This window comes from Thermobia domestica, chromosome 3 (assembly GCF_964235325.1).
Source record: "Thermobia domestica chromosome 3, izTheDome1.hap1.1, whole genome shotgun sequence".
NCBI lineage: Eukaryota > Metazoa > Arthropoda > Insecta > Zygentoma > Lepismatidae > Thermobia > Thermobia domestica.
In genome coordinates, this window is record NC_137456.1 from 314,404,327 (window position 1) to 314,417,041 (window position 12,715).

Here is a 12,715-nt window from a genome sequence, read left to right on the forward strand (position 1 = left end):
CCCTTGTAGTGAAAGAAGTTTCAGGGTGAATCACGTGATTGCAGATGGACCGTGTGAAAATGCACCACACGTGCTGACTGATTAATGCGATAACCAGGACCGTGTGAAATTGCTCGATAATGAGCACCGTGCGAGATTGCACCGTGAGAAAATGCACGTCACCGTTCCGTCATGAACGATTTCGAGGTCGTTTCCTTCACATCGTCTTGTCGTGTTTTCTACCGTTTTCGCGAGAAGGCGAGAAAGAAGGAAACTGTTACTGGATATTTTTGATAAATATGGTAAAGAAAAGTGAATAATTATCGATTTGAGATCATTTCCAATAGCTATTGAGTGAATATTTGGTATTAAGGTGATCAAAGGGAGACACATGTCAACCCATACTTAACAGACCTAGATCCATGTAACCCCAACTACCGAATTATCCCAATCTAGATCTGAGATAGATGAGAAAGTTTGATTTAACAGTTTATTCAATATTTCGGAAAGTTCTCGACTAGTATCCAACATTTGAAAGATAAATGACGAAGTTGATGGCATGTTAGAATCGACGACAGAAAAAAATCAGAGTAACATACATTTGTCGAAGATTTTGACTCTCGAAGATCTCCCATGATGATCATTCGTCAGGCTATTTCCGTCCTTTTCGCTTCCCTCATAGAGCCAATTTAAATTAAGTTAGTACTGACATTCGAAGACTTTAATTGCCAACTACCATTAATTGTAGTAAGTCACGCATATATGTCAAAATAATTGGTGCGCTTAATACTAAACCTACATTCCACTCACACTCACATTCATACAGGACAATGTATACTTAAGGTTGCATTTAGTGTAATTAAACTAACCTAACTACATCTCTATAGACATTTATTACATTTCAAGAAAAGAAAACTTAGTTTGACATAACAGAAAAAGTTTGATACATGAATAAAAAAAAATTATATTAATAATAATACATAGGCATGCACAGAAATCTGTTACTTTCAACAATATCAAATAACACATTTCTCTTTTAGAGATATTAAAAAATTGGATTACATTAAAAAATTTTTCGACAAAGAAGAAAGACAAAAGATGGAAAAAATCAAAGGTCAACATTAAACATATTAGAATTCAGTACAATGAATATATATCAATGGGGAAGAGAAAAGAAGAAAAAAATATAATTAGTTAATCATTCTAAAAAAAAAACTTTGGTAGCATTTTATTGAGTCTCTGTCCCAAGAGGAGAAATCTCGAAAATTTTATGAGTCTTTGTTCTCACGTCGATAATAACTCCTTTTTCAACTCTCTTTATTCACTGTGATTGGTGTCCATGAGAGTATTTAATCGTTTGTTTTAACTATAGACGAAAGAAAAAATAGTTTCTTCATATTATATATATTTTCATTTCGTCACTTGACGCACTTGATAGAAAAGTTTCAAAATTTATCAAGATTAAAAAAAATCATCGAATCCAATCCCAGACATTGGGACTATATTTCCATAATACTATATGTCTCAATGGAGCTAGGTCTCTGGACCTATCTAGGTCCTGTATTCACATTACTAAATTATTGACCACATTTCAATTCATTGAATTTAAGATGACTAATTTTTTTTAGTATAGATCGTGGAGTCAAAAGGTTTTAGTCACTGAACTGACTAACGACAAGTAATTAGGTTTCCAATCATAGGAGAAGGATTTGTTTCATAGTTTACTGATAGAAGGATTTGTTGGCGGGGCGCACGGTTTCGAAGTTTACTGATTTCACTATGATCTTGCAAAATAAATTTGGATAAGGATTAGGGTTTTGTTTTCTTACTACCTGCTAATTGTTCCATTTACATGCAACATTTGACATAGTATTAAAAAATTGAATAGTTACAAACATTATTAACAAATCAGTAAGGTGTCATTAATTATAAGTTACGCGGTAATACTTTACATCACAAATAATTGGTCAATGTCGGGTGTCAAAAATCTATGGCAACCTAAAACAACCAGGGTAAATACCGAGCCCTTTACATACATACTCGCATATATATATATATATATATATATATATATATATATATATATATATATATATATATATATTACTCAATATACTAAATTTCACTTTAATATCCACCTTAGTATTTCGTCGACATTTAAATTCTACATAACCTTTTTATATTCAACAAGTATTCACACTTGCTTAGCTCGAAATAAACAAGAAACCTGACTAACAAAAACTCTTTTTTTTCTCATAAGGTTGCAACATTGAACTTTATATATAAACCCGATAATCAATAACAATAATTCTCAATTTACTAAAAACCGCGTATAAAGAAATAGTTGGTGTTATTTAATAAATTGACATAAGAGGTGGAAATACAACAAATAGAGCAGGCACGTAACTTTTCAAACTATGTAAGTATATATATATATATACAGAAAAATTCAAGATTAATCGAAACTAGTGGGCCCAAACTACTAATACACACACCATATAACCAATCAATAGAAAGAAAACCAGAAATCAGTAATCACTGTATGTAATTTGTACGATCGATGAATAACAAGTAAGTTTCTGGGAATCTGAAATCATAGTGTACCTTCTCGTCAGTTTCTCCCGTGGTGGATTGAAGGTTGGAAAAATAAAAAAAAACTTTAGAGAAGGAATAGAAGAAGGATAGGTAAAAAGAGAGGAGACAGAACACTACAACTACGGAAGATAAGTGGTCGAATTTACATATACAACATACTATAACCAAATATTATCTTTTATGCCAAAGGGGATTCGGCTTACCAAATAAATAGCCGAAAACAAAAGTTTGCAGGGACGAAACAAGTCTGTGCCCTCGATGGGATTTTCGGAAAGGCAAAGGCTTTAGATAAATCCCAGCACTCACTGTATCCGGTCAACGCCATTGCAGATCTAGGAATCCACCGGAAGGTTAGAGAAGGCTCTAATTTAGAATTTCAAAAAGGAAAAAATCATCCGACCTCTTAGAAACTAAGAGTCCAGAATAGTAATGAAATTAGAGTAAAATAATAGCTAAGATATCCCTAACGATAATTTGCCAAAATAAAAAAAGTTTAAATAAACTGAATTTTGGATCGGTTATTTCAGTGACCAAACATCACCGATGGCTACCCTGCGCAGACATGCCAAAGTCTGGGACGTCGTTAATTTCCATCATCTAATTAAACTAAGAAAAGAAACGAAAATACTTAAAAGGGTCATGGGTCGACGTCCGGGTACGCGATGGACATAAATATTAATTTAGGAGCGGTTGATTTAACCAGATAACCCGATCCATTGCTATATGAACACTGAATAATAAATAAGGTAAGCAACAAAAAAAAATCTCGGAAAGTCAATGAATGTTAAAGGTACGAATGACCAAACCTGTACTTTTCGTGGATCACCAGATATAGCAGTTATTTTTCTTAATTATCATTTCTGTCAACCTTTAAAGGTAATTCTCACATGATGCTACCCTATCTGTTGAAAGGCTTAAGATCCGGGCTGTTAATATGAGGTACTTAAATGCGAAGTGACATACAATTCCCAACTACAAATTACTATCCAATAACAAACCCGGTTGGATGAATGTATTGGTGTACAAGTCAAAACGCGAGAGATTTTCAGTAAAAATATTCATATTTTCAATATATAATATACACTATGCCTATCCATTTAAATATAGGTGTCATATCATCTCGTTTATTTCACATTATAATCGTATTATTATTATATCGTTACATTTATTTATTATTTACTCATTTCCACACGAAGTAATATTTTACACACACCCTATTTCATACATTTTACACGCAGGCCATACACATATTTATATTACGCACTAATAAATATATAATTATCACAATCTGTGAAGCTTAAGCCACTAACGATAACATTCATCGAACCTCGGACTCTTGTTTCGAAGTACCCAAATTATAGTTAAAAAAAATCATACGTGTATTCACTGAAAGTTAGGTTGTCAACGATTATTTTATTTCTGATTTGCTGATAAAACTAAAGCAACAATGGAATTTTTCTACAGCCACGGGAAAAGAGAATTTAATACTACATTTTGAAACAAATAGTAACAGCATATGGGCTTTACTTCTATTAAGAAAATAGGCATTCTTGATTTCAGTGGATATTTCGATTGCTACTGGACATAGCAAGCTGTAATTTTCAGAACTACGAGATCTCATGCTATTTCATCAAAACGTACACTCATTTGAACCGAAAACCATGTCCACGGGATGTAATATAGAAATAAGAGGCCAAAATCAAACAATCTAGATCACTAACTTGGGCCATGACGTAATGTCAACAAACAATTGATTAGCGGAAACGGACACGATGGCGCTGTAGTGGAGACATAATTTACCGTGTACTGAAATATATACTTGTACTTATTAATCAGGAATCTAATATTTACTCTGGTTTAGTATACTTCGAGTTAGACAAATGGTACTAAATTAACGCATATTTATACACTGTCCTAACTGAAAATTCACGCACTCACACAACACTACTAACTACACATAACAATATATATACTAAACTACTAAACCAAACAAGCACCATTTCATTACATGCATATTATAGGCAAGTACCTAATATCTTATACTTAAAATACACTACTCCCTTGTCGGTATGTACGGTTGGCTCTATTGAACTTTATGGGGGCAAAATGAGAAGAGTTAACCCTATGTCCAATTGACCTGACCAATTGTTTACAAGATGATTACTAAAGATTGATGCCCTGGGGACACCTTAACGAGTTTTATTGAGGGACCCTTCCCCTGAGAGGGGAAAAAGGCCCTAAAACAAACAATAACTAACCCATCCCCCGCTAGAACTGGTTCAATTTGGAAAGAGAAATAGGGGCCCCTTTTTGTTAGCTTAAGCTGCCATTCTGCTGATTAGTATTATAATATCAAACCTACTACGTACATGCACTTAAAAAAATCACATCCACCGAATACACGAACAAATTGCACAAAACCAGGTCGTATTTCCCTAATCCCTAACTGAGTTTAACAGATCAAAAATCACTTTCCTATACTGTCTATCCTATCTTGATTGGATGACGAGCAATATGGAGTCTGTAAACACAAATCCGGAACTTCACTTAACTATGAACTGTTTATTTAATAAAAAATGCAGACTTTAGGCTCCTAAGTAGTTGTAGGTCTTTATCTATTAAATTACATTATATATTACCTTATTTCTATTAAATATCTGTCCTTTTGAAGTCAAAATATGGTGATCACTTCCACAGATAGTGCTTCGTAAGGTTTTCACGACGATAATGATAACATTGCGCCGAAAACGACAGGGATTGGAAAATTCCACCCATCAGTGCGGAGTCTTCCAGCCGCGGAAATTACAAAGCGAATAGAAATTTGGCAAATCCAGATATAACCGGATCTGAAAGTGACTATAGACTAGTGAGAGGGGGTGAGGGAAAGTTTAGGTACCTGGCCAAAATCTACATTGGTCTGAAATTAAGAAAATTTATATCCAATGACGGAACTATGTTTCGGTATGACGTCAGAATGGTAAACCTTGTAACTATTCAACTTGAATATGCGAAAATGGGATTCACAATTAATCAAAATATAAATAAATATATTATTCAGTTAAAATATGATTACTAATGAGACCTTTCGATTCATTACATTTAATTTGAAGTAAAGAGAATAAATAAATTGTGTAATTAAACCGAAATTGAATTTAAAAAAAAATTACTAGGTACAGGGTGAGAAAAAAATTGCCATTAATTTCAACTGTAATGGTACATTACAATAGTTTAGTAGATAAAGACAAGATGACGTCGAATGTTACATTTTACGCAGACGTAAATAAATTGCCTAAATTCGATTTAAAAACAGACAATGATATCGTTAGTTTTTTCCACGAATTTGACGATGCTTGCCAGATGGCCGGAGGTAGTGAAGCTAAAAGGAAAGAATTGTTGCCTAGTGTGTTTAAAGGTACGGGACGACAATGGATTAAATTATTTTTGAAGCGAAAAAACAGTAATGAATTAGGTTATAAAGAATTGCAAGATAGTATTATAGAAGAATTTACGCGGATGAACGTGACTATGGATATAGAATATAAGATTAGAGAAAGGTTACCTCAAGAAGAAGATCCTATGATCAATGCTTTCATGTCTGGTGTAGGATCCCTGGTTCGATCCCAGCTTGCGTCAAATGGTCCTTGTAGTGGTCAAATACCCTGTGTGTGGATTTTCTCGCAGTGGTGGATCTAGTCCGGGGCCGGGAGACTAGGCCCCTCAGTTTCTTGAGTAACAAAAGTAGTTGAAGCTCACCGAAGCGTGAAATGGGTGTCTCGCTAAGTTTCTGGCGGGCTTCAATCGGTCTTTTCAATAATAGATACTGCGGAAAAGATCCTTCTTATGCAGAACGTACAGATCAAATCAAAACGACCAAAACTTACTATGTCTATGGTGGGGTGATTCTTCTAGTGCTTGTGATTGGTGGTGTCGAAAGAAATCCAGGTCCTGACTCCAGGTCTCAGAAAAACGATATTGCGGAGATTAAAGAAATTTTGCGTGGCTTGCATGATTCTCATAAATCGCTTGAGAAAGAAATACGTGAAGTGAAAGAATCTGTTTCTAAAGTGATTGAAAGGCTTGAAAGGTTCGAGAACAACATTGACAAATTATCGAGTGAAATAAATCAATTGCAGGCCTACTCAAGTCATTTGGAAGAAAGAATCGAAGATTTGGAAAATAGACCTCGAAGAGTGAACTTAGTGTTCTATGGCGTCGAGGAAAGTGCAAGTGAATCGTGGAACGAAACAGAAAACAAAGTGCGGAATGTGATTAAAGGTTTGGATATTCCTTTCAACAAATAAGGCACTTCAACAATGAGGAAAATTCTAAATAAAAAATCGGCACGGATTGTTGTCTTCGATGGGTTATGAAGTTTCTCCTCGAAAAATTTGAAATCTCTAGGTTGAAATTTATAAGAGAAATCGTGAATTTTTGTGAAAGGAAAAAAATACATGAGAGAGATACGAAGACTGTAGTGACATCTATCAGCAAAGCTTGTCCCTTTAAACTAACCTTAAACATATCAACAAAAGAGAGGACTTAAAGCCATTTGCGGCCTTAACATGTTGGATGGAATAAAAAAAAAAACAAAGAAACAAACAAACAAAATAAATACAATATTTGCCGTAATAGATTCACATAATCAGGAAATCACTCAATATGCATATTGAGAAAGAAATAAAGTATTGTTCATATTATTAAGCAAGGGTGTTCGATGAAAGGAAAGTAATAATGTGAAAATAATGCTAGCGGCGAATGTTTATATATAAGATAAAGGCTTGGAGATAAGAATAAGTCTTGTAACTATGGAGATGAGGGTAAAATACGTACCTTAACTATTATTATTATAAGTATTCTGCCTGTTGGCACTCTGCGGCTAATAAGATTTTCTTCAGGCCTGGAAATATTTCTTCCACGTTTCTCCATCTTCAGCTTTTACTTTTAACTCTCAACATTTTCTTCTATATTTCAAATCATGCATCAGTTGTATTTTTCTTTTCCATATTTTCGATTCCTTCTATTTTTCCTCCTGAATTTCTTTGCAAAATGTATCCAATCCAATTGATCTTTCTACGAAGGATGGCTATTAGCGTCCTCTTCTCTCATACTCGTTTTAAAACATTTTCGTAGTGTTACTCTTTCCGTCCATTTTATTTTCTCATTTTCGTCCAACACCATATTTCGAAGTTCTTTAAATATTTCTTCTCTAATTTCCATAATGTCCAAGTCTACGTTCCATACAGTCCAATACTTCATATAAAGCACTTGACCAATTTCTTCCTTAGTCCAATATTAAGCCTCCAAGTTAAGGGTGATCTTTTCTTGTTGAATGCCTTTTCACATACGACAATCTTTGACCTGATCTCTTTGGTGCAGATATTAGCAAATTATATAAAGTGTATTGTAGCAAACAGGGGTAAAAGTGAGGTGAAATGCGGGGGACGAAGTTCCTCCCTCTTTCAGATAATATTTATAGCGTCTCTCCACTTCCTAAAATTATAATAGTCAAAGATAGGGACGGGAGATTGTGATATCATGTGTCCTCCTATCTTTTCAGATTCACTTTTACCCCTGGTAGCAAATTAATGCTATAAATGTATAAGAATACATGAATACATGTATAATTTGTATAAGAATACATGATAAACCAATAGCCCTAAATGACAAATACGAGAGTAAAATTAATAAAATTTATATTCAGATTTAACTATTCATATTTTTAATACTTAGAGATCAAAATTAGTATTTTTCTTTGTTTTATTGTGACAGTAGGTTTTCACTAGAAGTTGATTTGTATTTTTAAACCGGTTCTGGGTAGGGTGGAGATTATTGGCTCCATAGAGAGGCAGAGGTGCTTTTCGAAGAACTGACGCAATCAGTGATGGTGGCAATATGTCTAACGAAGACATATCTTTTTCTAAAATTTATTAATGCATTTTAAAACTTGAATTTTCGCACTTATTTTCCGTTACATTTCTTATTATTCCGTTACATTTCCGGTGCCTCATTTACAGATTTTTTTCTTGTAAAGAGTTGCTTCAATCACACCAGAAGACACAACGAGATGGAAAAAACGGCATCTATCTATAAAACTTTCATCTGAAAAAAAATTATTTCAACCCACGTTAGAAGTTTTTGTAAGTAATAACTGGAATTTTAGGTAATATGTAGTAAAGAGACTATCAAGTTTCTTTATTTTAGGTTCACACACATAATGTTTAAGATAAGCAGATATGCTGCTACCACTAAAAGTGTTAAAAATCGTAAAAGAGCAGCTATTCACCATATGTACGAGTGTTCATCAATAATGGCGCTTTGTTTGGTAACTATAGGAATAGTTTATCGCTTTTTAAAAATCTAAATTAAAGCAGTGACATTGATTTTATTCTATCTTGGTGTCACCTAATCCAGAGATTCTTCACTATTTGAGGTCCTCTAGTTTTTGGGGGCTTTGCAAGTATATCAAGTGAGTATAAATCCATTGACAATACATCGGATGATTTTACAGAAATGTCACTTGTCTGCTGTCTATTTTTCTTCATCTTACATATATATATATATATATATATATATATATATATATATATAGAAGGTGCTAGGCTGCCTACTGTAAATAAAACTTGTTTAAAAGTAGTTTCGTGTTGATTTGTGTCCATTTGTGGACATTTTGCAGCTTATCCACTGTTACTGCGCCACCCAATTCTGCGCCTAATGAGGAATTTATTATACCCATATTGGAGTGTTGAAGCTGATGTACGGCTTAAGCCTTATTTCTCATGCATAATTTTATCTCTTAATACATTTCTCATGAAAAATCTATAAGGTATATTTCACTCTTTGCCCTTTTAGGATTTTGATATAATTTTTTTTTGTAAATTTTTTACTTTCAGTCAAGTAGCTACTAGATAATCACAAATTATCTTTACCTCATTCTCCTCAGAGTAAAGGAACTTTGCAAACGAAACCATTCGCATATCCATATCAATACCTGGAAAAGAGAATTCGTGGAAAATTGAGAAATTTTATGAAAACTCTCTTTTCCAAAAGTTTAGGCCCACATGGACCGACCCTATGTTAACATACAGATCTAAATATCTCTTGAAAGGATTTATATCACTAGAAGGAAGAAAGAAGTCGTAACACGTACTCTGTCTGATGGTCATGTGGACGACATATGCATTTGTGCTTGGATTTTATTAGCTTTTACACAGTATTTACGAGACAACAAAATTACCCTTTTGCGCTGTACTTTTGAAGGGCAAACAGATGACGTTATGACTCCCCACCAACTTGACGAGCTCCTTCTCGAAACACATACTTATGATCTATTTCGCAATACATGTACTACTGAACAATAAAAAATACAGTAGTAATAGATGTTAGATAAGCGTTTTAGAACAATACACACATATGGTATACGAAAGGGTTAAATGGGAATTTTTCTTCGGACAAAATTTTCTGAAAACACCTACTACAATTTTGTTCATATCTCATAAATAAAAGTTTCCGTAATAACTGCATATTGACATGATTCAACTTAAGGTGTGGGAGAGAGGCAAAAAGTTTAGTGCGGTGTCCTGCACTTTTTATCCACTTCTTGACTACAGAAAAATTGGAAAATATGTTCTTTTCTTTTTTTAAAAAAAATACTTTCTCAAAATTTTCAAACAGAAAATTGCCAATTAGTATTTTTAATTGGCACGTGTCGTTGATAATTTTCGTTTCACAGAGAGATAAATTATTTCAAAACATTAATTACCTTTCGTTTCGTGGAACCAATGTATGTGATTTATTTTATGGCTTTGGAGAAACTACATCATGTAAGAGACTATCCTACAACATAATGAAGTTATGAAGTATAGAAAAGGAACCAAGACATATGCTCTTTTCTGATACAAGAAAGTACTTTTACATATGAAGAGGAAAATACAAGTAAAAGAAATTTAACAGTGAGCACAAAATATTTCTTAACTGCATTGGCTATTGAAGAAAAATCTAAAGATAAGTTTCTCACATTGAATTGCAAGAAGTAACCAAGATTGTAACAGGCTACGTTATACTATAAGTAGTTATAACATGGGGCTGCGGTGGCTCAGTGGTAGAGCGTTTACCTCTGGCGCATGGGATTCTTGGTTCCATCCCAGCTCGCACCAAATGAACTTTGTGGTGGATAAACACCATGCGAGGGTTATCTCGGGTTCTCCTACTTTCCTCATTCCTCCATTTCATTCATTTCTCATCATTACTGTCTCCTTTAGACTAGCCGACATAATCGTGGGACGTAAAACTTAAAGATTTAATTTCACTTTATAACACGTTACGTTTTGAAGTAATTGTGGCATGTTACAGTTTATTTAGCTTTAACGCATTGCAGTGTAAGGGGGCACTGTTAAAGTAATTGTACTGGGTTATTTTTTTTTCGTGCCCTATTACTTTATTTTATGATGAAGTAATGTAGCGGGATAAGTTAAATTTTGTGAAGAAACGGAATGTAATGCAAAAAATTAAATTTGTGAAGAACCCTAACGTAATGCTGGTAACATGTAACTTTTTATGATGAAGTAATGTAACGGGAAGAAATTAAATTTGTGAAGAAGAGAAATGTACTGGAAAAAGTTAAATTTGTGAAGAAATCTAACAACGCTGTAACAAGTAATTTTTTATGATAAAGTAATGTAACGGGAAAAGTAGGGGAAATTTTTTTAAGAAAAAGAATGTAATGCCAAAAGTTAAATGTGTGAAGAAACTCAAGATAACGCTGGTAACGTGTAGAGTAACGGTGACTTGTAACATTTTATGATAAAGTAATGTAACGGGAAGAATAAAAATTGTGAAGAGAAGGAATGTAATGCAAAATGTTAAATTTCTGAAAAACCTCAACACAATGCTAATAACGTGTAGAGTAACGGTGCATGTCACTTTTTATGATAAAATAATGTAACGGAAAGAAATTAAATTTGTGAAGAAAAGGAATGTAATGCAAAACGTTAAATTTGTGAAGAAACTCAACAGAACGCTAGTAAAATGTAGAGTAACTGTAGCGTGTAACTTTTTATGATAAAATAATGTAACGGGGAAAAAATATATTTGTGAAGAAAAGGAATGTAATGCAAAACGTTAAATTTGTAAAGAAACTCAACATAATGCTGATATCAACTGTTGAGTCGTATAAGTGGGTTTGTCTCTCTATGGTACACTTGCCTCGAATTCCAAGCGGATCAGTAATGAATATTGCTGAAAATGACTGAAAATGTCTCACTATGTATAAAATATGCAACTTTATAACAATTTATTTTCATCCTCAGAAAGTACTTTAAAAGACCCAGTATTCCTGCAAACAATTGTTGCGGAATAAGTCTTTGGACATTAAGAAAAAGCATAATACTAGAACTAAGGTTTACCTGCAGAACTAAGCTCTTATCCTTGAGCTCTTCGTGGGAGACGGGGAACTTGAAGTGCTCGTCGAAGAAAGGATTAGGATCGTTGCGGTGAATCGCTGTTTGACGTTTCCGCCCATCGACTTCCGGTACGAGGCTTAGTTTTACATAAGGATCGTTGAAACCTCCCTGGTCGCTTCCGGCGAGGTCGTGGGCTACAGAAAAAAGAAAAAAAAAGAAAGAAAATCAGATAGAAAAACCTGCTAGTATGTTCTTTTTCACGATGTTTGAAGAATTTCAATGTTCTATGTAAGGTATAAGATTACAATAGTGTTGTTTTAATTAGTGATCTATAGAATATAAAAGCTAGTATAGCTAGAGTACCGAGTTAGGTGAAAGTGGGTCAGGGATACACCTTGTGCTATCGAGTTGTCATTATAATTAGCGTAAAGAAACATGTTTATTTTTATACATGTTTATCTTTTGCAGTGGTTTTCAACCTAATTCCATTCAAGACCTCCATTTTATCACATCCTCTTGCCAGTGACCCCATTATAATTTATGGTTTGTAATAATCTTGTGTGGGATTTTTAATATACCTATTGCGGAGATATCACGATATCCTTCTATTTCTTTAATAGTAGATTCCGTTTCTTGTATATAGTGGATACAGTAACTTCCCTAAAAGCGAATGGATTAAAACCAAATTTGATCAGTTCATTCATGTTAAAAATATCTAATTCGATCCGTAATACTGTTTCAAA

At 33.7% G+C, this 12,715-nt stretch overlaps 1 protein-coding gene across 1 annotated transcript in view; it reads right to left on the reverse strand.

Moving 5' to 3' along the window:
- Sytbeta (Synaptotagmin beta) overlaps positions 1–12,715 on the reverse strand; it is a 506,258-nt gene that overhangs the window by 116,058 nt on the left and 377,485 nt on the right. Inside the window, exon 4 of the mRNA XM_081753867.1 lies at positions 11,976–12,166. Within this exon, the coding sequence (XP_081609993.1) occupies positions 11,976–12,166 (191 nt within the window). The remainder of the gene's footprint in view (positions 1–11,975; positions 12,167–12,715) is intronic.